Here is a 27828-nt window from a genome sequence, read left to right on the forward strand (position 1 = left end):
TCAGGGACAAGTGATAGACGATGGGAAATCAGAGTCTCGGAGGAAGGCCAAAACTGGATGGATTACTAAGGAATAAAGCTAGAGGACACTGGTGAACAGCTGTCTGGCTCACCACAGGCTTTTGTCCACAGATGCACTGCAGTGTAGCGATGAAAGTTTTAGGACCAAAGGAGAGAAAAGTGAGAGTTAATGTGGAATTATTTTTCTAACCAAAGTAATAGTTGGGCATCATCACATCCATAGATTGATGGATGATTTTTTTCCCCGCCACTAACTTGAGAGCAGGGTTTTTAACATTGCTTTTCTTGAATCACAAAATGATACATATCACTTTTCCATTTATATGAAAAGCATGATAGAATATACATTGTGTGTGTGTGTGTGTGTGTGTGTGTGTGTGTGTGTGTGTGTGTGTACAGTGGCTTTTGGGGGCATGAATGTCGTGGCCCATTTCCTACTCTTCAGGACTCACTTACACTGTGGTTCAGAACAGAAGGTAAGGCATGAACGCAGGGAGAGTTGAAATATTAAGAGTTGACTCAGCCCTCTGGCTTCTTCTTAAACCTGAAGACTCTTTGTAAACATCCAGGAACTTTGGTTGTTCCTGCACATAGAAAGACAGACACATAAACACACAGACAAAAACACTCTCCAGCCTCTAGTTTCTTGAGTGGACAGGTACTTAAGCTCATATCCTAGAGATTACAAACTAATTAAAAAGGTGCACCAGACCAAAACTTATACACAAATGTTCATAATAGCCAAAAAGTGGAAGCAACATAAATGTCCATCAACTGATGAGGGGATAAACAAAATGTGGTATGTCCGCATAATGGAATATTATTCAGCCTAAAAGGGAATGAAGTACTGATACCTGCTGCCTTGGGGATGAACCTTGAAAACATCGTCTAAGTGAAAGAAGCCAGATACAGAAGACCATATATTTTATGTTCTAATTATATGAAATATCCCAAATAAGCAATCCGTAGAGACAAATTAGGTTGGTGGCTGATAGAGCTTGGGGCAAGGGGTCTAGGGACTACCAGTGGATACAGATATTTTGGGAGATGATGAAAATGTTTTGCAGTTAGATTATGGTGATAGTTACATGGTCTTGTGAATACACTAAAAATCAGTGAATTGTATACTTTAAAAGAGTGAATTTTATGTTATGTGAATTATATAACAATAAGAAATGTTTAATAAAAATAAAAATTAAATTAAAAAATGCTTTAAACTGAATAAACCATTGCTGGGCCACTAAACAAGTCTCAGGAGATTTTAAAAGACTGAAATCATACCAAGTATGTTCTCTGACAGAATTAAGATCCCCAGTTAAAAAAAAACACCTGAGAAACTCCACAATATTTGGAAATTAAACAATACATGTGTCTAAAAACTTATGTGTCAGCCCTGGACAGTGTGGCTCAGTTGGTTGGAGCATCGTCTATACACCAAGAGGTGATGGGTTCGATTCCTGGTCAGGACACATACCCAGGTTGCAGGTTCGATCCCCAGTCAGGGTGTGTGATAGGTGTTTCTCACATCAATGTTTCTCTTTCTCCCCACATCTGTTTCTTCCTTCCTCTCTCTCAAATCATTAAAAGCATGCCCTCAGGTGAGGATTAGAAAAATAAATAAATAAATAAGAACTCATGTGTCAAAGAAGATCTCAATCACAAGAGAAATTTTAAAATATTTTTAAGTGAATAAAAATGAAATACAAAGTTTCAAAATGTATGGAATACAGCTAAAGCAATGCTTAGAGTGAAATTTATAACTGTAAACAGGTATATCAGAAAAGAAAAAAGAAGGTCTCAAATTAATAACCTAAAATTTCACCATGAGAAACTAGATATTAATGAGGAAACTAAATCCAAAGCAAGCAGAAGGAAGGAAAGAATAAAGATTAGAGCAGATATTAGTGAAATAGAAAACAGAAAAACAATAGATCAGTGAAACTACAAGTTGGCTCTTTGAAAAGTTCAATAAAATTGACAACCTTTTAGGTAGAATGACCAAGAAATTAAAAGAAAAAAACACAAATTGCCAAAATCAGGAATTAAAAAGGGTACAGAAATTAGAAGAATTATAAGGAGGTACTATATAAACAACTTCATACCAATAAGTTGTACAACTTAGATCAAATGGATAAATTTCTAAAAAGACAAATTACCAAAAGTGACTCAAGAAAAATTAGAAATATGTTATAGACCTATAACAAGTAAACAAATTGAATTAGTAATTTTTAAATCTTCCCGTAAAAAAGGCAAATGGTTTTACCGGTGAATTTTGTTGAAGATTTAAAGAAAGAATATTAATCCCTCATACAAACATAAAGAGGGACGTTACATAATGATAAAGGGGACAGTTTTCCAAAAAGACGTAACAATCCTTAACGTGTATGGACAGAGAATCAAAACAAATGAGTCAAAAACTGATAGAACTGCGAGGAGACATATACCAATCATATATATGTGTGTGTGTATATATATACCCCCACTGTTTTTCCTTTTTTATTGATTTTTATTGGGGTGACGTTGGTTAATAAAATTATATAGGTTTCAGGAATACATCATCTGTATGTATAATATATCATCTGTATGCTGCATTGTGTATTTACCACCCAAAGTCAAATCTCCTGTCATCATATATTTGACTCCCTTTACCCTGGAATTCTTCTGCACGAAGGATCTGTCTTTTCCTCCCCATTTATTTATTCATGTCAGCATGAATAAATAGTTCGTATTTAGTTTATACCTTCGGTTATAATCCAATACTACTTTATTCTGTTGCTCAAACTGCTCTACCTTTGCCCATTCAGCTCTTTCATGTGGCTCCTCTGTCCCTTTGGCAAACCCCCATCATGGTGGGGGTTTTGTTTTTGAACATTTCCTTACTTTCTGGCACTACCAGATGTTCCAGGCTTTAATATTTCCTGCTTTAATCCTAGAAGAGTCCCAGTCCTTTTATTGGAGAATATTAGGAACCAAGATCAGAGCACTGGGTGGCACACACATTCTTAAAGCCCTCAGTCCGAGGACTCAGCCCTTGATTGGGGCAGAGGTGAGCCCCTCTGGCTGCACTTCAGAATCTCCTGTGAGACTTTTGGGCTTTTTTACCCTGAGAACCTAGACCTTCAAAGGCTCTCAGGTGATTCTGCAGCACAGCCTTCACTCCTCTAAGATAGCTGTGGTCATAGGATTGTTGGTTTCTCACAACCCAAATGACATTAACTACCCCTGTGGGCTCATGAGGGCCTTTACTCAGGGGGAAAGAATTCATAGCTGTTTGGGATCCTCTGTTTCTCCCTTACTCACATGCAGTTCTCAGATGCAGTTACACAATTGTCTGAGTCCAGAGGAGCCCTGATCAGCCTTCCTGGACATCCAGGACAATAACGCCTTTCAGGAACCTGTTGAGCTGTTTCTTGATGTTCCATTTCCAGTTAAACACTGGGAGTGACTTATATAAGTCTATAGGAAAGGACAAAAAGAAACACTAATAAAAGATTTAATAAAAGAAACTTTAACCAGAAATAGAGTTGCAGATATAAAACATGTCCATAAAGATGTGCTGAGTTAATAAATGTGATAAATAAAAATAAATTTGAGAGGGGGGTAAAATTTTAAATCTACATGTGACTGAAATCTTTATGGATGAAACAGTATGATATCTGGGATTTGCTTCATAATAATCTGACAGTGGGAGAGAGGGGACAGATATAGATGAAAGATCGATCCTTGTTGAAGCTCAGTGGTAGGTACACAAAGGTTTATTATTCTCTTCTCTCTACTTCTGAGTATGTTTGAAATTCTCCATAATAAAACATAGTTAAACGTCTATATGTAAAAATCTTATAAATGAAGTATTCAGGGAATTTGTTACCTCATATCCTTGACCAGCTTGCTAAATTCAGCCCCTCTGTGTCCTCAGAAATATACTTAACATCCTTTGAGATCCAAATATCATTGAATGACATTAGAACTATTTGATTCTTTCAGTAAATGACTTAAAGTGTGTTTGTGCAGTGGGCCAGATTCTGTAGACACAGAGCACATGGCATGCTCCTCGCTCACAAACAGTTGGCAGTCTCTGGTAAAAGAGACGCTCACCGAGCCAGTAGGAGGTTGTATTAATTGTGAGAGAAGCCATGGTAAAGGGTGTGAACCTGAAGCTCCAACAAGGTGTGTCATCCATAGAGTGATATATGTTGCAGATGAAAAAGGAGGCCCACAGATTCTGAAACTGTTAGAGAGCTCTGTATTGGACCCTAAAGCGCTGACTTAGCTCATTTAGTATTAGACTGTACTTGGCGTTAATATGCCTGTTCGATGAAGGCCACATATCAAACACTGGTCAACTCTTCAGACTTTTTTTCCTTGTTAAATTAATTGTTATACAGGAGGGAGCTTCATAAATGTGTAATTTAAAAATATAGCCTTAGTATTAATTTTTAGAACACCATCTCTGGCAAACAAAGAATGTTCTGGGATTGTAGGGGGAATGGCACTAGTATTTACTAGGACTAATGCTAGCGATTTACATATCTCGTCACTCAATTTTATGCCAGTCGTCTGAGGGAGGTTTGTTACCCTCATTTAATAATCAGGAAACGCAGGTTCAGAGAAGGAAATTACCTTAGCCCAAGAGATAAGACCAAAACTTGAACCCAAACATATCTAACTTTAAAATCCGGGCTCTTTTCATTGCACATCACCGTTTCTGCTGTGCCTGTCATCTTCAACCCATTTTTGCAAGCATACCCCCTAAAGAAATTGGAAAAAATCGTGTACCTCTGTCATTAAAGAAGCCTCCCCCAAACTGTTATTTTGAATTTTCCCTTTTATTTGCCACTGTGGACGTTTTTACACTTAGGGCCATGAGCCAGAATAAGATTGGGGGGCCAGGGGAGCCGTTGTAAGGGGACTGGGGAAAGAGATCACAGCGGAGCACCCACCTCCCCGCATCCCTGGGCAGCTCTGTCGGTGAAGGTGAACCTGTGAGCGGTAGAGCTGCCTTAATCAGTGCTACCACCCTCCCCCCCCCCCCCCCCCCCCCCCCGCTCAGAAGATAATGTTGACAGTTTTACCGTGAGATACCAGGTCTTCTCAAGTCTAAGTTAAATGCACACCTCTCTCGATTTAAAGAGGAAATCTCTAATCCAAATTGCAAGGTTTTAAATACAATAGGAAGATCCAGAGTGGCAAGACTGCTTTACTTCAGACTGATACAGCATTTAAGCTCCTTGAGAACAAACCAAAAGTCCAGGATTAGGAGAGAGAAACATTGTTCACACAGAAAATTCCACGTCCTAAAGAAACGGAAATGACAACAGGTACCCTCCTTGACTGAGGATAAGAAATCAGGCCTCTAACTTTTCAGAATTCTGAATCAGAAGGTTAGACTGATACTGCTCTAAGATTTAAGGGAAACAATGAAAAGCAAAAAAAGTCACATAAATCCCCAAAAATGACCCAGAACATAGATTTTTTTTTTAATCCTTAAATTGCCTCCCGTCCAGCAGCTTTCTTTCTGACATCTTACAGATCACCAATCCTCTCTTGTTATTAGGAACATAACGCTGCTAAGGAGACCATCCTGCTTCACACATTTCTGTGAAGATGCCTTTCCTGAATCTTGAAATGCTTGCAGATCCCAAGTACATAGACTTCAACCTAAAAACAGCGTGCATTTTAACACGGGACTTACAGAATGCGCCAGCTACCGTGAATCGGCGCCATCCTTTCTCCCTGACCCATTGGCTTTGCTGATTTTTTCATGTGACATATAAATCATCCCCCCGGGTTTTCCAGTATGGACAACACTACCCTTCAACACTTTCTGAGCCCTGTGCCACTGTTGGCTGTATTTGGATGTGGGTATCCTTAACACTGACTGGTGTGTTACATATATGGTAGGTGTTCCATAGATATTTACTGTTTGATTCAGCTCTCCCAAATATATTATGAGCATTCATTAAGAACATTGGCAAAACTTTTTAAATAAACTGATTAGTTAGCATTTAAAATGCTTGCACTAAGTGAAGTAAATCAGACAGAGAAAGACAAATATTGTAGGATCTTGCTTATATGTGAAATCTAAAAAAAAAAAACCAACAACGCCCCAGAACTCAGATATAGAAAAAAGATTGGTGGTTGCCAGAGGTAGGGGGTGGGCAAAATGGGTGTAGGTGGTCAAAAGGCACAAACTTCCAGTTGTAAGATAAGTAAGTGCCGGGGATGTAAGGTACAGCATGGTGACTACAGATAACAGTATTGTACCAGATATTTGAAAGTTGCTAAGAGAGTAGGTTTTAAAAGTTCTCATCATAAGAAAGAAAAATTTGTAGCTATGTGAGGTGATGGATGTTAACTAAACTTATTGTGATCATTTCAAAATATATGCATATATCCAATCATCACGTTGTATACCTGAAACTAGTACAATGCTATATGGCAATTTTTTCTCAATATAACTAATCTACCATTAACGTATTTCTCTGGCATGAGCATCAGCTGCCCAGGGAAAGCATCCAGGGAGGTGTTCTTCCTGCGCTGGGGGGAGACACCTTCAGCCCAGAGGTTGCTCTTCTAAAAGGATTGTGTAGTTTTTGAAGCACTGGGTTTTAGAGAGCAGATGGAGCATTACTTGCCAGTTTTTCTTTGTGCCCAGTATTTCACCACGCCCTCCCTTCCTCCAAGAAATAGCGATTACTCACAGGACCTTGAACTTATTGACACCAAACTCTTCCCAGTCGAGTTAACATGACACCACATCAAATCTGCACACAGTTCAAGAACATTTCCTACACCTCTCTAGTGAGCACGAACATTGGCCTCTTGGAAAAGTCCATAGCAAGTGAGTTTCTAACAGGACTTATCCTGTTTTTTATTTTTAAAACCTTTGTTGTCAAGTTAGCTTTACAGAAAAAGAAGGCCTCCCAAAGAACTTGCTGTCATCCATCTGGCCAAGTCCAGAAACGTCCACCTTGTACTGAAGAACGTGGGGACTCCTCCCAACACACTTGACCTTATGAATTGGTCTTTGTCATTTTGCATTTCATTGCAATCCATACCTCCTGCCCTTAAGGACCTAAACTTGTTGGGGCACAGACTTCGTTCTTTGCCTTGGCACTTTCTGCACTTCTTTAAGCTTCATGTACACATGAAGCTTCCGACAGCTCATTGTAGTGAAACCTTGTAAAGGTTTGTTTAAAAAGAGAAAGAAATGCTTTATTATAAAGTATAGAATTACTTCTCCCCGTAGAAGATGCTGAGGTGCACAGTTTTTCTCAGCACAACTTGAACAGTCCATTAAGAGTTGTTTTCTGTTGCCCTAGTTCCTTTTGATTTGTCCATGGAAGGTAAATGTGGAGATGGCTTTGCCTAAAGTCCCTTATTTACGTGCCTAGAAAATCATCAAACCCCAGATTTGCCAGCACCTTACAAAGGTTCTTCCATTTTTCGGGGGAGCCAGTTATGTTTTGTCATTTTTTGAAAAGTTTCATGTTTAGGCAGGAATTTTTTTGGTGGGGGCAAGGGGAGTCAAACAAAACTCCAGAGGAGGAGAGAGAAGCATTGCCCAGAAGCCGGCCTTTCCTTGCGGCTTCCTATTTGCTCAGCCTTCCTTTTTTGTGAGTCCTTGCACAAACAGGCTGAATACCTGGATTATGCCCTCATCTGGACAAGAATACACATACATTACATACCCTTTTCTCACTAATCAGCCTGACACATTCCTTTGTTGGGAAAGGTTCCAAAGCAAACACTGTCAGTGCATCTAATTAGCAGGTTTGTGGGCAGTGCTTGGCAGTCCTGTTACATCCTGTTCAACAATAGAGAACAGCCGCCTTGGCGAGGTTGGCTTGAGGGAGGGAGCAGCTTCCCTTAAGCATATACACTTTTTTAATGATATTTCCTTTCTGTGGCTTTTCTTGGGAAGCAGCCACTCAGTGAGTATCGTAATGAGGTGTGGGATCCTCGAAACAGCTTGAGGAAATTTGGACCCCTCTTCATAGGTACCTTTGCGGAGGAACCATGAGTTTCTATCTCCTTGCGCTTTCCTCACTCTGACACATTGAGGAAATTTCTCCATGGTCGTCTATCACCAATGGTAGAAGACAAGACTCCTGCCTGTGTTCTAGAATCAGAAACTAACAGAGATGGAGAGGAGTGTGGAGAGCGTGCAGACATTGGGGGAGGAGAAACACTGAAGCCCAGAGAGCTCACAGAGGGTGTGAGTGGCAGAAGGGGGTGACTTACCAAGATGGAATTCTACTCTCAGGCTCTACGACTGCCCTCTCTTGAGTGGACTTGTGTTGGTGAAGGTTTTCTTTGATTACAAAAAAAACCACTGTAGCACAATGCTAGTTTTTTTGGCTTTTTAAACTTTGGTCAAAGAGTAACTTGGTAAATAACATTTCACCCTGGCCTGGTGGCTCCCATATTCACATGTCAAAATGTCTCAGAATGTCTAACCCAGACAAGACTTTTGTGAAATCCTCAGGACTGACCTGACCCTTTATGCCATTAAGCCCCTTGATAAATACGGTGCATTATAAACACAGTCTTAGCTGGTGAGGCCACCATTGTTTTTTGAAGCCATTTGGTCACTTGAATAGATGGCTGTCATCTCCACCTAGACACATTTCTTACCAAGCTTCTAATTAGGTGTCTGCTTAATATTGTGCTAATCATCTTACCTCTAAACATTTTAGACAGCTGAATTTTTTGTTGACTGGAGGGGGAAATGTTCATCATTGTTTAACTCATATTTTAACTTTCTAACTCTAAAATTGATTGATGTTCATTATAGAAAATTTGAAAAGTACACAAGAGAATAAAGAAAGTTTCTCTAACATACATATGCATATATGTATTTTTTAGTAAACGAGATTGTTTTGAGTACATAATTGTACATCCAGCTTTTTTGTTACATCATATCAGATCCAGGAAAATAATCACATTTAATTTATAAACTCTTATTGATGGGTACAGGAAAAAATAAATTTAATTGTCTCTATAATTATTAAGATCCTTTTAATAAATAGAGGTGGGCTAGACCACAGAAAGATCACTGGCCTCGGAATAAAAAGGTCTATGTGTCATTCCTAACTGCCACTAATTTGCTGTGTGACCTTTGACAAACCACCGCCCCTCTCTGGATCTACATTCCAGGTACATGGCACTGATTTAAGCTCTTATTGACAAAAGAAGTAAGAGCTTTCCTTCAGCTTTATTGCTTAGCATTTTGTATTAGCCTCCTTGGTAGTTTGTCATGATATTTTCAATAAAGTTGATTGATTTTGCCAGAATTCACCCAGAGGGATTAAGATACACATTCAAATTGTGATTCAGTCCACCTTTTGGAAATCATGTCCGCTTCATGAGGAAATGGACTTTTTCTGCTTTGCTCGCTGCCCCATCCTTTTCATCTAGAACGCCACACAGTAAATGCTCAATAAACAATCCATGAACAAATGAAGAATTTGCTTCATTTTAGTTTTTCAAATCTGTCCTTAACATGTTTTATATTATTTTAAATAGCTTTTAAACTTGTTCCAAGGAAATTGTCTACTTCAGCGTAGACATTACCAAGGTAATGTGACTTTATTGAATGAGTGATAACATGTTAGGGACAGGTATGTTTTACTGGCCCAATGGAAACTTTAATGTCAAAAATATGAGCTTTGCTAAGCTACTCAGATAATTTAATTTTCAGAACATCTCTTGGGTCATTTTTTAGTGTGTGCTTTCTCCTTCCCTTTGGGACTGTAAATAAGTAACCTGAAATACACAATAGGCAAGAGAAGGAGTATTTACTTTTCCATACAAAAAATGTTGACTTTTCAGACTAAGCAGTATGTTCTGAAATGAACTGTTTTATGCTTTAAAATTACAAAAGGTACAATAGTATCTTGGTTTTGTCTTGGTTTCATCCAACTAATCATGGGAGTACAGGTAATAATATGTTGTTAAAGTTGTTTTTTTAAATCCTTTTTGGTTTTATTTCAGTATCTAATGTGCATTATCATAATTTTATTAAACCCCTTTAGCATTCTGAATATTAAACTACTCAATGCTGCTTCAGGAAGCATCTGCATGTGCTGTCTACAGCTACCATTAATAATCAGCTGTGCAGGTCGGGATGCCTTCAAAACACTTGAGAGAGCCCATAGATGTCCACGCTCTGTATGAAAGTTTCCATTTGGACTGAATTTATATCAGAGCAGAGAACCTTTGTAGAGTCAGAGGGAACTTAGCAATCCTACCTGCCAACCCTACCTGCAACCTCTTAACCCCCTAACTCCCATCGAGATCAGCGTCCCCACCCCAAACCACAGCCAGAGCTAGAGGAAGACTGGGGCTGTTGAATCCAGTGCAGTACCCTTTCTGCCTCACTCTCTTTGTCAGAACACTAGCCTGACATTTCAGGGTCCTACGAACCATCTTAGGAGGGCAAAAGACTCCACCACCTACCCTTCACGAGCCTCGGGTACTTCTGGTGACAGTTGAAGGTTTCCAAAGACTGCATTGGAAACGCTGGCAGCCACTAACTGGAACTGATTTAACTTAAACTGAAAGACCGGTTTGGCCTTGACAGTCAGGAGGCTGAAGGATCTTAGAGCCTTTCTTCAAAAGGGGTGTTAACACTTTTTTGCTAGAAAGAGAATCCTTGATGATGGAGGGAAAGAAAGTTTAAATTAAAAGACGTAGCCAGAAAGCAGCACACATCAATGATCTGAAAGAAAAAATTCAGAATCGAGAATGAGAAGCAAAATTTCACTGGGCGTAGGGCAGACGGGGGAGGATTGGGCAGGGGGGAGGCGGGCAGCGAGGCCTAAGCGAACTGTGTGGGGAGGGGGCTCATGCAACGCCTGAAATAGGATCTAGGGGCAGGAATGATGCGAATGTCGACGCAGCAAGCAAGAAAGATGGCTTTCCCCTTCCTCTGGCTTCCCTGAGAGCATGCGTGAGGTGCACTGTTTAAAAGCAAGCCCTGCTCAGACGAGCCTTAGTACTGAGAAGGCACCCACGAGCAGTCCTTAGCCCTTCTTCCGCACGCCTGACTCCACCCGAAAGCTTCTTACCTCAGTATTTTTCACCGAAAGATCTAGAGAGTTTGCCCAGCTGCCACCCAGAGACCATGAAAGAGAAAAGGCTGAGTTACTGTTAGCACAGCACATTGCTGACCAGGCCTAAGCTGAGGGCTCCCTTTGGATTCCCTCCGTGAGTGACTGTGATGTTGCTTTGGACTTTCCTTTGCTGATATACTAGCATCCAGCCTTCTCCACCCTATTCCTGTCTTATGAAGAAATGCAGTGTGGAAAGAAAGAAAATTACCTCTGTTTATTGCTTTCTATGGCATAACTATTTTTGTTACTGTGTTTATCACTTCCATCCAACTTCTAATATGCAGAGCAGAAACAAAAGTTCCAAAGAATGTTCTCACTAGTGAAAGGGACTGCTAGAGCAAGCGTTGTGGTTCACGTCTACTTCCCTCACTCAGTGTTAGTATATACCAGGTTTAAGCATTATAGCAATATTTTTCCAAGATAATGCATGCTTGGTTCATGCAAAGTGGGATAATGTTAACTACTGAACATGTATACATTACACAATAGAATCATGTTTCTTAATTTCATAAACATGTAAACAGTCTATTAATTGAACTCACCAAATTTGCACAATACCTTTATCACTGTATAAAGATGAAAAAAATATATGATGTTCAAAAAGGTCAAATATCTAAGCGAGGATTAGTCCTGGACCACCTGAGATGTTTATACAAGTGCATCTGCATCTTGTATAAATAAACCTTATAAATAAAACTATAATATAATTTTTAAATAGTTGATTGATTATATACATTCCAAATTTATTTTCACTTAATGTAAACATGGGCAGCAGTAAACTTTCCTGTTATATTCAGTATAGAATTTGACCTCTAAAGTTGTTTACATAAAAGGAGACCGTTTTTACCAGATACAAAAATATATCATAAAATACACAGCATAATGCTGGCCTAGGAACACACAGATCAATGGAACTTGACTTCAGAAGTACAGAAACAGACCCAAGTAATATGGGAATTCAGTGCATGATAAAGGTGTCACAGCAAATTAGTGAAACAAAATATGCATCATCCCATAAAAGGAGCTGGGAACCAGGTAGCCTTCTGTAGAAAGAAAAGCAGTGCTGGGTTTTACCATGCTCCTTACATCAAGATAAATTCTAGATGGATCAAATGATTCAATGAAAAAAAGTTAAATTCACGAAGTCCTAAAATAAAAGATGGGTGATATTTTTATAATCTTAAAGCGGGGAGGTCTTTCTAAGCCTAACACAAACCCAGAAGCCATGAAAGCAGAACACTTTTAAAAACATAAAAAATATTAAATTCTATAAAGACAAAGCTAAACAGTAAAGTTGGAGAAATATTTTCAACACATGTGACAAAGTACTAATGTCCTGAATATAAAAAATCTGTAAAAGTCAATATAAAACAGGCAAGGGGGCCCAGCCTTCGTGGCTTGGCGATTGAGCATTGGCCTAGGATCCAGGAGATCGAGGCTCGATTCCTGGTCAGGGCACACGCCCGGGTTGCAGGCTCGATCCCCAGTAGGGGGCGTGCAGGAGGCAGCCAATCAATGACTCTCATCATTGATGTTTCCAGCTCTCCCTCTCCCTTCCTCTCCCTTCCTTTCCCTGAAATCAATAAAGATTTTTTTTTTTAAAAAAACAGGCACGGAGCATAAACTAATTCTGGAAAAAATGTGCAAGTAGCCAATAAATACATGAACCACTACGTATTATTTGGAATTAAGTAAAATGATATTTACCTATTAGCTTTGAGAAAATAATAGATACAACATATAAAGCCCTATTATAAAAACATTAATAATAACTTCCTAATTTCGCTTTGTAAAGTCCATATTTTTGTTTTAAATATTTAGAACAGCCCTGTCTAATATTAGCCTGCTGTCTTTGGAAATGATTGGCCTAGAACGGTGGTTTTCAAACTTTCACGTTCATAAAATTCTCTGGAGGGCTTGTTAAAACAGACTGCTGGGCCCCACCCTAGAGTTTATGATTCAGTAAGTCTGGATTGGGACCCAATATTTTGCATTTCTAACAAATTCCCTGGTGATGCTGGTTTGGCTGGTCCAGGGACCACACTTTGAGAGTCACTGGCTTAGAACACATTGAGTGTTAGGAAGTTATATAATACTGTCTTGTTAAGAGAATTGCATTGGTGAGAAGAGACAAACAGGAGATTAGTGTGAAATTATGACAAAACACTTTGGGTCATTTCTGTGAAAGCATTTCTCCTTCTAAATTTACATCACTAACTTATTCCTGAGCAACTAACCATGCTACTCATAAAGTTAGAGATGGTTCTCAACTTTTTTCATTTTTCCAATGTACCCATGCTTAAAAATCTCATTTTGGCTCCATTAAGTGTCTTAATACTTTGAGGAATTGAAATGTAATATGTTAAATAGAAGTAAATCTTATTCAGAGTCTTAGATGCCTATCATTCATATATATTATTATTTCTTTTAAGGAGGCTTACTTCAAAATTTGACAGTTAAATTTTTCATTTTTACATAAAAAAGGTAAAAGGTAGACTGGTGAATCAATGGAATCCATATATAAGCCAAGATTATTCAAGATTATTGTTTTTTTAATCTACATTAGCCTAATAATACTCTCATATTCACTTCCTTTGTCTTAGATGTAGCAAGACATTTCTGAACACCTCTTGGGCTCTTAGGTGTTTTGAGCTACCTAAGAAATTCCTACAGAAAGCCATTGTTCTTATTTGTGGTTCTCTATGGCTACAATTATAATATAGTCTAGTTTTTTTCCAGAAATTGTAGAACATTTTTTAGTCCTCCTGCAGTTTCTTTACTTTTCTAATATTAAATAAGCTTTTCCTAAAGTAATCCCAAAAGAGATGGACATTTGATTATTGAGAATTGTAGTAACTGCCAAGTGAATCATAAAAAAAAACTTAGAAGTGTCAGAAATACCAGTTTTTCCCTGTCCCCAAAAAACTATTTCATTCAGGTCAAATCTATTATGGTTTTATACAGCCACAGAGACTGTTGCTGAGTTCTGTCACCATCTACATTTCATCAAGAAGCATTTATCAGGCATTTGCACTAAAGGTAACAAGGAGTTACTGCCCCCAGTAGGGTAGCAACATTAACAAATGAATTAATTAACCCTTGTTTACATTCTATTCCAAAGCCAAGATTTTAAGTAAAGCTTTTGTCAAAGGTATTAGCTGAGCTTGGTTTACAAACTAAAAGTGCAAGACCTGTGAAAGCCAGATGCTTTGTGGGGTGCAATCAGGGGAAAAGCCTTCCTTAATTAACTCCGGGGATTAAGAGGTAAATAAAAAGATCATTGCAGGACATACCAATTGTTCTTCCCAGATTTGAGTCTTAGCAGGTATTTAGGGATGTTTTGAATAACTTAAAGGAACATGTGGCCAGTAACAGGAAAAGGGCCAGGTTTCAAGTCAGAAGACTGGAATCAAGTCCACAGTTGATCACTCACTAGTCCTGGGACCAGATAAGCCACCAATTATTTTATTCTTTCATTTTATTTTATCTGTTTACTGACTAACTTATTAAAATAGGAAAACAAATAATACCTCACTCAGAGAGCTAATGTAAGGATAATTAGTTAAAAACAGGGGCAAAGGGCCCATACAGATGCTGCCTGATTTAGATGTCTAATTTTGATCTCACTGTATTTGCATTTACCACGCAGAACTATTGGAAGAGCTGTGTAAGCTAGCGCATATACGACTTAATCTGCCAGACGTTTGGCCAAAGGAGCTGGATCTTTTCCAGTCTCTTACAATTCTAGTCAAACCAGATGGATACCTTTTTAGCCCCCATATCCCTATCCTCAGCCAAAAAAAAGAGAAGAAATTACAATGAACACTCCTAAACGTGATAGGCCCAAATGTAGTCTATTTCTTACTCTACAAGGAGCCACGATGGTTCTGGAATCCAAGGTTTCTGGACTCTGCTCTTTTCCCCCACCTCGCTTGCTTGTGCATCAGAGTAAAGGGGCCTGGAGAGTGTGGACCGAGTGAATTTCTAGTCATCCTGGCCCGAGGCGTGACTGCAGGTGGTGCTCCAGGGGGGAGGCTGTGAAACTTGGACTTTCCTTAGCCATCAGCACCAACCATAATTAGTTTCTTACTGAAATTGTGTGTGAACCTTTCTTTATTTTAACCCTGCTATTTCCCCCAGTAGAGCCAATCTGTTACATCATACTGTTGGTTTAAATCATATCAAATTCATTTTATCTTAGAATATTTAGTAATATGTCTATGTATTCTTCTAAACAGCATACATATATATGTAAGCACATATATAGCATATACGCACCCACACTGTAGATACTGTAGGTATATACTGTAGATAATATTGGCTGATTTCCTCGTCGAGCAAATTATAAATTGTTTGCTTATGTTCATTTACTTACCCAGTAACAGAAGAAAACACTGACCCCAAACATTAAAATAACCAGGTCCTGATAACTACCTCGCTTAGCTAAGAGATTTAAATAATCATCTTGGTTTCTTGGAAAACCCAGTAATGCGTAGTGGTTGGTCCTATGGGGCGCCTTACATAGTAGCTATCTACCAAACCACACTGGCTTTCCTAATAATGTGCACTGACTTCTGCACCCCGCCCTGCTCGTTGTGGGCTCTGCCGTGTGGAAATCAGCCAAAGCTCTACCCTGCTCTATGGGCCTGTCCTTTCACTTGTCGGAGATCCAACCAAACTCAAGCCTGAATCTGAATCCTAGTGAAATATCTGAGTTCACTGCCTGAGCCAAAAATAAAAATGCAGCAGGAGTAGGACCCAACATCCACAGAGCAGAAGCATTTCAGTGACCTCAGCTTGGGGCTGGGGCCTTTAGTAGTTTCCTGTGACCTCCCTGTGTGCAGCTAGAATCCGCAAGGGCGCAGACAAAGCCATGAGCCTGTCTCTAATTGGTCTCACATCATCAGCATTCCAGAACAGGAAACTGTCTGCAGCCGGGAATTCTTGCTTCTTTGCCATAATATTTGAATAGCAAACCTTTCCCTCTGCACATATCTAGTTCTGTTAGTTCGTAGCAGGTTGTTTTTCTTGGTTTTGATAGCCATAATAAGAACATAGTGTCTGTCCCATCTCTTGGCAATTGACTAGTAGATTTCTAGGTTATGAACTTGTCCCTCACTTGCCATAGGTCAGTCACTAAGCTAATTTTTAGGTCAATGACTGTTCATAACATATAGAGTCTCATTCCATGGCGCCTCTACTAAGACATAGAATGAGATTTGTGTTGCCCCAGAATGGTAGAGACGTTCTGCCCTTATCCCAAGAAAAGGGACCGGTGTGCCAGGCACTGGTGTGGATAATGGGTGCCATTGTCCCACCGAGCTTCCCCCAAAGCCGACTCAGGTTCCTCCTTCCTTGTCCCACATCCCTGCGTTATCCAGGGCTGACGTGCACCCGGTTCACGCCGCTGGGGCTGCCCTAATGGTTAAAACACAAAGCTGCTGCCACAGAGGGTGTAAATGACTGCTGCCTCTAGCCAGCTCCCGCCCTCACTCTCAAGTAAGAGCCTCCATTCTTTTTTATTTTTCTTGGAGACAGTTGGTGCTGTTGAGGGTGGGAGAAGGCTTAGAAAGAAATCCTTAATATTTAATCGTAATTTTATGAGATGGGGGCAGAGTCAGCTCCTTGGGGCCAGATTCCTGATAGTCAGAGCAGCATGTGCTAATTTATATAAGCTATTTCATAGCTTTTGCTTAGTCAATGCAAATAAGTAAAATTTAAAGTAATGCTTTTCGCTTGAAGGCTCATCGCATCCAGTCCCAGCATGTCGGTTCGGGGCCCTCCCAGGAGCGGCCAGTGAGGCCACATTCCCACTCATTCACCCCAGACTCTGGGGCAAGGAAATTTGGGAAGAAGAGGCCACAGCCTAGAGTAGCCTTTGCCCTCCTGCACAAAATCTACAAGTCGGAGGGAAACTTGGACTGTCTCTAACCCAGCCTTCTCTTTTGCTTTTGTGGAGAGCGAGGTTCAGAGACAAAGTAAGTTACCCAAGATCCCAGTGATGTAGGCCAGCCTGGGCCAGGAGCTGTGGGCTCCTCACCCCAGCCAAGCTCTCCCCACCGCAGTCAGGGGTCTCACTGATACTTACCGGTCCCTCTTCACTGTGGCTGCCAAAGCCTAACTGCTTCGGTTACATAAAAGCAACTCATTCTATGAAGCAAATGCAAAACTTTTTGGTTTTGATTCGCTAGATGGACCAGACAGGGCCTGAAGAAGCAAAGGATACCGCAGAGAAACCGCCCAAAGGTTCTGGGCCAAAGAGCCAACAAATGCGACGGAGGGCCAGCCACCAAGATGGCTTTCGGAGAGGACTGAAAAATCAGAGTGAGCTGAAAGACAGCTAAGGGGGACTGAGCAACGCAGAGAATTGTCGTGGGTCTTCACTTCTTAAACTATATTCTAAATTATTTTCAGAAACCACAAGATGGTTGATGCCAGTGAGCTTCAGCTATCTTAATCAGATGATGTATTAAAAATGTGTATTTGTGAAAGTGACGTAAGTATATACTACACTGGGCCTTATTGATTAGTCTGAGAATAAGCCTGGCGGAGGGCTGTTTTACCCCCTGGGTACTTCTCTGCGACGCCCCCTCCAGATAGATTGGGTCAGTGGTTCTCAGCTGGGATGACCTCCACCCCAGGAGACATTTAGACTATTGGCAGTGTCTGGAGACACTACTGGTTGTCACAAATGGAGGGAGTGGAGGAGGGGTGGTACTAGCATCCAGTGGGTAGAAGCCGGGGATGCTGCTAAACATCCCACTATGCACAGAACAGCCTCCCCGCAACATAGAACTATCTGGCCCAAAATGTCAGTAGTGCTGAGGCCGAGATCTTAGATTAAGTGAAGCAATGGATACTTTCAGGAAAAACCTACTGGATGGCTGTGGTCCACAGCCAGCATGTCTCCCTGCAGTGGTATTCTCTGTGGCACTGGAGAGGGAGGACCTGGGTCTTTGTTCTCTGTGCTGTACAGCAACAAGCGACAGCAAGGAAACAGCTGACGGCTGGGACCGGGTGACTCAGACACGAAGGTGCTGGCTTCCCTTTGATTTATCACTCAGGACTCCAGAGGGACATTTCTCTTTCATTATCTGTGGCAATTTTCTGCACAGATGATTACACTAGTAGGTTTGCCTTATCCGAAAGACATGTTCCTGAAAAGTTGTGTTTGTTAAATCATGTTTTAAATACAGTCAGGACATTCAGTAAATACTCAGGAGCCAGTGACTTTTCAAAGTGAAGGCCATTTTTAGTAAAGTCCTGCTCTCGAAGAGGAGCATGGCTCTATTCCGCATCTTAAATGCAAATGCTTCTTTCTGCTGTGCATCGCGTTTCCGTTGCAGAGCTCCATGAAGCGGATGGAGAACAGCTTCTCTTCTTCCTCCCTTTTCCTGCCTTTATCTTTTCCTTTAAAGAAAAAAAAAATCGGGGAAATTAACAATAGAGTCTCTGAATTTAGGAAGGTCATTGATCAGTCTCTCCATTAGACGGTTCAAAAGATGCCTGCTGGGTTACAAATTGTTAGAAAATAGGACTTGGTTCTATTTTGAAATCATTAATTTTTTATCTCACTTTTTTTTTTTCGGTTACTGACCTTTGGCTAGAAGGAGCAGGTGCACTCGGTTCCTCCATCACCCGTGGGTGTTTGCTGCACCACAAACATCCGATAAGACTCAGCCTCTGCCAGGGGTGGGGGCGGAGGACTGGTATCAGCAGAGATAAGGGGGTGGCACTGAAGGAACCCAGTGGCTTCTCCTTATCAATCACTGCCCTGGGGCAACATCCCTGTGTGTATAAATTGCTGACTAACTCAGCAGGGCAAAGGGGGCAGGAAGGAGGAAATTTATTTGATAAAGCTACCATTAGTGTCACTTCACTGATAGGAGGTTACACAGAGGTATAACCCAGCGGGGACAGAGCCACTGCCACGGGAGGAGCCGGCCCAGACGGGAGAGGCTCTAGGCAGACCTGGGCCTGACCTTCATCCCCACCGGAAGGACGGAGGGCCTGGGGCAGGGAGATGCTGGGATGCCCCCGCTTGTCGGCTGCCCTGGTGGGTATAGCACCCGTGTCGAGAAGACTGGAGTCACCGTGAGGGCTGGTGTCATGCTCAGCTGCTCCTTAGAGCCCTTGCCGTTTGAACGGTCCTTCCTCACACCTTCATCCTTTCAGTCTCGCAGACCCCAGCGGGTAGGAAGGAGGTCATGGCGAGCAGCCTTTTACAAATGAGGAAGCCAGAGCACCAAGGAAGTAAACCACTTGCTGCAATCACTCAGAGAAAGATTCCGACTTGCACGCGTGTATTCTGACTCAAAGCGCTGCATTTCCCTGCCCGATGGCTCACTGCTCTCGCTCAGATGGCCAGGCCTCAGTAAGGGTCATGGCCGAGCCACCAGGGGTCCTGGGTTCCAGGGCCAACTCTCTTTAACCCACTGTGTCCTCAGGAGCTAATCACTTGTCCTCTTAGAATCTTAGTTTTATCTGTGAACTGGGGGTGGAAGGGTTGATTAAGATGTCCTCGGGCCGAGGCAGCAGGCCGCTGCTTACGGGAAAGGGGCAGTCTTCGCAGTATCAGGCACTTACTGTAGGCCAGGAACTGTGCTCAGTGCTTTCTTCATTAATCAGCTGAGCCTCGCAGCACCTCTAGGAGGTGTATGGTCTTGGGAACTGGGCCCAGCAGATGGGGAAACAGTGCCGCTCAGAGAGGTGAAACAACTGGCTCGCGGGCATTGTCTCGTCCGCTCCGCTGTCACACACAGACCCGCGTCATGGGCGGCTCAACAACAGTATCTATTTCTCTCCATCTGGCGGCTGGGAGCCCCGGATCAGGGTCCAGCAGGGCTTGGTTTCTGGTAGAGCTGTGTTCCTGGCTTGTAGATGGCCACCTCGTTGCAGTCCCCCGAGCTCCCTGTCCCTTCCTGTAAGGACACTAATCCTGTCAGCTCAGGGCCCACCCTTATGACTTGTTTAACTTTAATTACTTCCTAAAGGCCGTACCTCCAGTCACAGTGACATTGAGGGGTAGGGTATCAACATAGGCATGGGGGGAGGAGACACAAGTCAGTCCATAGCAGTCATATAGTCAACAAGTGATTTAAAGGTGGGGTTTGAAGTCAGCCCCTCCCTCATTGCTTCCTCTCCTAACCGCTGCGGCCGCTGGGCCGGGAGAGCTGAGCTGGGGCAGACACTGCGGGCTGCGGTGGAGCTTCTTGCTATCGCCAGCGCCAGCTCTCCCCAGTGTCCCTCCCTCCAAGGCACTGCCTTCCCTCCTGGGTACAAGCCCTTAACAAAACTTTCTGAATCCTGATTGGTGTCAGGCGTAAGTCAGTGGCAGGCTAGGGAATGGTGCTCCAAAGACCATCCTGAGCCCAGGAACAAAACTCAGGATACTATAGGAAAAGCAAAAGCGGCGTGAGGCTGAGCCCTGAGCACTGGTTCCTTTGTAGCCACAGCCGCTTTGTACCCGGCCCGGTGCCAACCCCTCCCTGAGGTTGCTGGCTGAAAAAAATCTCGTGGGCCCAATTCTCTGGGCTCCAGGGCCAAGGTAATAGTCGCTTGTCGCTCATGTGTGGAGGGATGAGAAATTAATCCGCATTGGCAAGCCACCCACCGAAGCAGCTCTAGTTGCGCTTGTCAGTTCCTCATTATTAAAGACTTTGCAGTAAAAACAAGCCGTTCAGACTCCTGCACAGGCTTCCACACCAAGCCAAACAACAAACTAGTCATCCACCTGGAATGTCTCCTCTTACAAATCACAGTATCTGTGTGCCGTCTGAGAAAACTGTATTCTCTCCCTCACTCTCTCATGTGTGACTGTTCCCACTTGTTTTATGTAGGTAGTTTTAAAAGGGTGGGGAGGGTTCCTAATTTAAAAAACCTCAGAAGAACAGCAGACCACAGGATAGCATTCAAAAAAAGAAAATGTGTCATTTTACCTCCCCTTATTGTCAAATAAAGGCGAGGGGTCCGTGGGGAAGCGCTCAGCTCATGGTCACCGAGGTGGAAAGCTACGTTTCCACAGCTGTAACTGGGGTTGTCACTGACGTCGGGAACGTTTTCAGTTGCGGAGGCCCTTTCCTCTCGTTTTCTGTCACTTCGCCCAAGAGTTACTAACAACACCCTTCCTTCTCTGCGGAGATGAAACTAACACTGAGCTCCCAGAGCTCTGTCCATTGTCACAAGGGTCGCTGAGTTGCTAGCTGACTGCTGGCTGCGCTCCCCCAGTAAGCCCGAAGCCTCTTCCCCAGCTAATTCTAATCGCACATAAAAATTTTCAAGTGCAGTTCAACCTTGAACATTTGGAAAACAGAAGCGCTCATTCCTATGAGTCATTTCTCTTCCCGGTGGCAGGGCCGTCCGGAATTAGCCGTGGTGTCCCAAGTTGCAGAGGCCACGGGCCTTCCGGCGTCTGAGTCTTGCTCGTCTCTGCCTTGCTCACCACATCCCTGGTTGGCTTTTACAGGTGTGAAAGTTGTGGAGCCGTCTTCCATTCCGAGTGCAAAGAAAAGTCTGTCCCCTGCCCGCGCTGTGTCCGCCGGGAGCTGCAGAAGAAGCAGAAGTCTTTCTGGCGGAGGCTGAACGTGGACGAGAGCCTGGAGGAGGCTTGCACCATGTTCGAGCTGTCCTACCACAACACCTGACGGGGCGGGAGCCCAGCCGGCGCTGGCCTCCCAGTGACCCGTCACCCCAGCGGCTTCCTCGGCAGCCAGTTCACCCCCTTCGGGAGAAGAGTGCGTCTCATCCTCAGCTAGACATAGATATATATTTATACACATATGTGTACACATACATAGCTGTACGTATGTTCTGTATGAGTCCATGTCTAAAAGGTCCGTGGAGCCTCTGTGGCTCGAAAGCTACCAATAGCTGGATTACACTTAGCCATGAACTTCAGCCGCCTGCTCCCAAGCAAAACGTGGTTTACACACAATGCTTTATGCTTCAGGCTTTTTGTTTTTGTTTGTTTTTTGGCTCTCAGGGGCCACTTTATTACACAGGACACGGGAGGAAGCATTTCCAACAGAACAACAGCTTTGGGTTATTTTGGGGTTATTTATTTTTAGGGTTCATAACTGATGAGATAACTGAGGCAAGCACCCATCACCATGTTTCCTAAGAAAATCTTCAAACATGGGAGTGACTTTTGGATGCTTCCAGGATCCGGTGTCCCTGGCCCTCTCACCTCAGTTTCTCCCACAGAGGTGGGGATCAGCTAAGCTGAGCCCAGTGGCTTGGAAATCAGGAGTGTGAGCTCCCCCCGACAGAAAGCATGCACCCCTAATTTATCAGGAGAGCCAGTTCTGGTCCCTGTGAGAAAAGTTTTTTTCTTGACAAAGAAGAGACCTCTGCGACCAGTTGCTGCATGTTGTCACTCTGTTTGCAGGTGTGAACCCCACCTCCGCCGGGTTGTAAACTGCTCCTATGAGCAGTTCTCCGGGGGCTTCGTGGGTGATACTTACGATATGTTAATGGTGCTGCCTGAGGAAATGTCCGAGGGTGGTGGTTAGCCACACCGGTGTGTAGGCTGGTAGGTAGTCAGGGCATACATCCCAACGGGCTGGCCACTGTAAATGCTTTATTTCTCATTGTTCTTCATTGCACTTTCATTTTGACCTCTGTCAGTTTAACTACTTCTACTTTCATATTTTTAAAACCTTTTTTAAAAAAATCAGAGTAACCTGGAACGTCAGAATACCAACATTAGACTATTAAGAAAATACCAAACTTACAAATATAATTAATGAATGACATCTAATATTGTTTAAATAAATATATACATGTATATAATTGCCACCTTAAAGGGTAACAAAAAATGCTAAAATAAAATCATAGGAAGAAGAAATATAACAAATCGCTCAGCCACGAGTTCTCCCACTGCAGTGCCCTCTAGGGAGCCATTGTAGGGATCGCTGTGGCGGAGTGGCAGGTACGATGGCACTGGAAGTCATGGCTCCCGTTCCTTCCACCTCACTCACCTCTCCCCAGAACAAAAAACTAAGCTTATATTGAAGCAACGGTACATTTAACCCCATTGCTCCTTTCCCCACGCCTTGCTCCCTCCAGATCCAACTCGCGATACTTCTGTCCATTTGGAGCCGTGATGTTTCAGACTCTTGTGCAGACGGTTAGGTGTAAGCATTTCACCTCTCAGCCGTGCCAGTCCTTTGGCCCCAGACCACACATTTCCACTTAATAGCTCAGCATCACGCACGCATTTATTTTCTGATTATACAGTAGCTGTATCCAAGGCATGAAGACTTGTTAAGAGGCCAGGGCCCCATTCACCAGACGCCTTACGGTGCCTTTTAACTCTTGGAAAAACAGCTTGACTCACCCCCACTGTAGTTACAGAGAATGTTGCACACAAAAGAAAAAGGGTGGAAAATCTCAAGCAAACGCTTGGCAAACAGGCAAACAAATTTGATCACCTCCTCTCTCCTCCCCTTCGTGAAATACAGTATTTATATTTTTTCAGCCTCAAAGAAGATAGAACAGGATCTTTCACAAGAGAATTATGGACCTGCTTATTATAAAACAGATGTGCTCCCATGGCAAAGTGCCTTTTCCCTCACGCCCGGCTCCCTGTCACTGCAGCTTACTTCTGCCTTTGCTATAATTAATGTATCTGTGATTCCGACTGTCAGCGAGGCCGTCCCCAGCACACTGCATTTGGAGACCTGAGTGCAGGGCCGTCTCCTCCCCTCCTAGCATGTTTGCCCTGTGTACAGAATTTCCTGTTCCACCTCCCAGGCACCCAGGGTCAGACCTGCGGGGAGTGGGGGTAAAATTCTGGATCCCTGTTCCAAAGGCCTTTGTTGTCACCCGGGCCGTTCAGAGGGCCCTGCTAAATATCTGCAGTCCCTGTGAACTCCTGAGGGGAGCTTTCCACTCACATTTTCTGCTTATTTTCAAAAGGGAAAAAAATAGATGTGCTCTCCCCATCAGCCACCCAGAACTGGCAGTGTATCCCAGCGGCTTCTGTTTTCTCTCCTTTCTGTACGTTTCTGACAGCCTGGTCAGTGCCAGCCGCAGGCCTACACCGCGCTCGCAGCCACCACCACCAAAACCCGATAGGACGGAGCGGAGCCCGCCTGGGAGCTGGGTCTGCCATGAACATTCAAAATTGCTGTTTTCAGCCCAGAACGCCTTAGAGCTCATGAACGCCCTTACTGTTTTCAACTCTAACAAATTACTTGGTGGATGGTTAGGTAATTGTTCCACTGCTTAGAAACTGTCGAAACAAAAGCAGATCTGTGGATTACCACCTCCGTAAGACCGAGCCAATGCCTGCTTTCCCTCATGTTCCGTTTCTCATCCCATATTCAACATAAAGCCCACGAGAAGATGGCCAATTACTCTCCCAGAGCTGGCAGCCGACCCAGGGGAACCTCTTCTCACTTGAAAGGCCTGTTCCTGCCGTATCGCCCGAGGAACTCCCTCCACTCAGCGCCAGGAACGCGTGTGAGACCGTCCAGCCCTGGTGAAGCCCTGGCACCTACCCCTGCAGTAAAGAAGCCAGTTCCTAAAATAGACCTCACTTTGCACTGCTGCAGGAAGGCCACAAAGTACTTAAAAAGCAGTCAACTGGAATGCGACGCGTGTTCTTTCCAGGGCTGCTTTTTCCCACATTTCAAAGCCTCTTTATATGAAAACCATGTAAACACCCGTCTCCCCGTTTGCTTCACTGCCTTTTCGGGGGACTGCATTACAGTCGTTTTCATGTCTGTCGTGCTGAAGGCTAATCATCTGAGGAGGTGTAATATTTGATTAGCTGAGAGGGCAATACTCTTTGATTGTTTTAGACCAGGCCTCCACCGAAAAGGGCACATTGCTGGCACTTGGGATTTGTGGCTCCAACCAACTCAGTGGTATCCTTCAGCCTCCGGCAAAGGGACTGTGCCCCAATTTCCTCTTGCTGCAGTGAGAGCCGAGGTGTTTACATCACTAGCTGTCTCAGACAGCCTTTGCTAAGTGGAGGGAGTCCCCTGGATGGGGCCCGGCCTCTGGTTTTGTCTCTACATAGGTTCCACACTGAACGTTGACACTGGAGAGGTTCTTCCTGTGCCTCCTGGAAAAGGCTTGGCTTCCAAACCCATGGGTGTGTTCTCTACCCATTGGCCAAAAGGGCCCTGTGTGAGTTACTGTGTCAGGGCGGGAACCCCGTGAGGCCACCCTGGCCACCGCAGCGGAGCATTATCTGAGGAAGCCCAGGTACATTCTGCCCCTAATTTCGGGTGAAGCCAGTGCTGCTGTTCACGTCTGGGCAGAATTACTCATCCTCACTGAGCTGCTGCACTTTATTGAAATAACTGGATTATGAAGTAAACCTTCAACTCCTGATTCTAATGCTGCCTGGAGTCAACACAAAAGGCTCTTTTATTTTATATTTTTACTTCTCCCAGGAAAGAAAGATGCATGCAGTTTCCCCCTTTATTTCTTGAGTTTTCTGTCTCACTGCTTTTCTTACTCGGAGAATTGGGGGCAAGACTGAGAGACACGAACACCTCCCTCCTTGGCGTGAGTTGGGCCTTTGGCAGCACTGTTTCCTTCCTTGTAACTGCTGGGCCTTAGGAGCTTTGTGTGTGTGCCTCGCCATTCGCACCCGAGTCACAGGGAACTCACTGTCCCGGGCTGAACCCAGTGATGGGCGAACAAGCTGAGCCGTTCATGTGATGATGCTCTCATGTGGGCCAGCGTGGACAGTTCAGCCCAGCACCCAGCAGCCTTTTTACTGGTAAACAATTCTAATTTCATTGTATTCGACAACCTCTGACTTGAGGGGTTTAGTGTGTGTTAGTGCGACTCTACCTTAGCAGGTAAAATCCAAGTCGTCGTTAAACTCGAGGTAAAAGTCAAGAGAAAAATGTGGATCACCCCCTCAGCACACCTGTAGTTGTCAGGTTTTCTTTTAAATGGGTTCCAAGTGACCACGTTTCGTGGCACTTTCCTCATAACGTGGCCTCCGGTATGATGGAAGGCCCTGTGACACTCCCGTTGAACTCAGTGAGGCGACAACTGTTCTGCTTTGGTTCCTCCCTGTGGAAAGAGAAGCCACCTTGTTAGAAAGGTCTGGAGTGAAGCGGGTTGTTGCAGGTAGAAGATCCAGGCACCCACAGCAACTCTGCACAGCGAAGCTCCCCTCCTCCCGGGCCGCAGAGCTGCCCGCCAGCCCCTCCCCTGGGCCCGTGGCTAGTAGCCCGGCCAGCAGACAGCTGGGGCCCGGGGCTCCTCCACGCCGGCCCTGCCACTTGTGTCTCTCCCCGTAGGAGTGCCTTATAGTACCGCCTAGAGCTAGTCTCTGACCCACGCGAAGCCTGCAGGGCCCTTCGCCCGAACACGGGCCACTTCGCTTCTGCCCTGCTGGCTGCTCTACACAGATCACTCGGAGCCTGCGTACTCCATAGCATGTCAGCCTTCCACCCTCGTTTAACCCGGTGCCTTACGCTCACGAGTGAAAAGGATTCCTTTGGGAAACATTGAAGGGGAATGCAGAAACATTGGCTTCTTAGCTCCATTGGCACTCTTACCAGGATATACAAAAGATGCAAACCACATAATGCTTTCACTTTGTTTTATGCCGTTTCTTAAATCACTTTCTGTTTGTTTGTTTGCTCTCATTAACCAAACTCAGGGGAATGTCATGATGTCACCAAGGCCAATGGGTAGAGAGATTAAACCAGTTATCCTGATCTGAATCTGTAAAGTCAGTGAACTTAGCCTTTTTCAGGCTAAGAAGTTACATAAACATAAGGGGTTTTTTTTTCTTTAGGTTTTGTATTTTGCCACCCGTTTTCCAGTGGGAAGTGGGAAGCCTCTTGGGTAAATTGTGATAAAAATGTGTCTGTGTGGGTTAGGCCGTCAGTCCACTGAGCTATTGTTAAATTAGGCTTTCACCGCTGGAGGCCTAGGTTCTGATTTTGGTCATCTATCAGAATCCTATTGTGAACAGCCAGTAACCTACTGCAGAAAATTTAAGGAAAAAAAAGTCTGTCTAAGGAACGGTAAAAAGGGGAAATGCTGAGGCTGCAGATGAAGAGCATTGAGCGCGGCGCTGCGAAGACGCTGCACAGCTTGTCCTTCCGCTCCTGGGTCAGGGCACTGTCATTTCCCTTATTTCTGCTCATGCACTGCAGAACTGACTAACATTTTGGGTTTGGGCTACTATATTGCTCTGTGTTGAGCGATTTTTAATAGCCGATGTGCTAACTTATATATGTGTTGTTCCTGTTTTCTGGATTTTATTGCCTTTTGTTTTGGCACCATTCATCCATATTTTTGTTTACATCATTTTTAAAATATCGGCAAACTGTAATAATATGAAATGAAGTTGTATTGTTGACGAGGCCCCTAATTTTTATGGTTATATAATTTAAGCGTACCAGTTCCTAATGTATAAAGTTATCTCGCCCTCAATAAACAATGCAGAAAGTACTTTCTCTTCTCATGACTTCATTAAGTTACTGTTTTGGGGGGGTGGGGAGGGGTGTTGGGGGCGTGGAAGCCCAAGATGAGCCCTAGGTGTTAATTCAGTCAAGATTTGTGTTTTATAGAAAGTGAGCTACTAGGACTGTAAAATACCTCTTAATATTAATCCTATAGATAGATTTTTGTTTTTTTCCAAATCCATCAATCTATACTATTCTCAACAGCCCTTTCAATGTTTGTGAAAAGCATAGCATAGCATTTGT

The 27828-nt window shown here is 43.4% G+C and overlaps 1 protein-coding gene across 3 annotated transcripts in view; it reads left to right on the plus strand.

Moving 5' to 3' along the window:
• PLEKHM3 (pleckstrin homology domain containing M3) overlaps nucleotides 1–27571 on the plus strand; it is a 156746-nt gene extending 129175 nt beyond the window's left edge. For all 3 annotated transcript variants that reach the window (XM_087819620.1, XM_016196718.2, XM_016196719.2), the window contains exon 8: nucleotides 21603–27571. In XM_087819620.1, coding sequence (XP_087675746.1) covers nucleotides 21603–21780 — 178 coding nt within the window. In that variant the 3' untranslated portion in view covers nucleotides 21781–27571. The remainder of the gene's footprint in view (nucleotides 1–21602) is intronic.
• The last annotated feature ends 257 nt before the right edge of the window (nucleotides 27572–27828 follow it).

The sequence above is a fragment of the Miniopterus natalensis genome, chromosome 8, assembly GCF_054644295.1.
Source record: "Miniopterus natalensis isolate mMinNat1 chromosome 8, mMinNat1.hap1, whole genome shotgun sequence".
Taxonomy (NCBI): Eukaryota; Metazoa; Chordata; class Mammalia; order Chiroptera; family Miniopteridae; genus Miniopterus; species Miniopterus natalensis.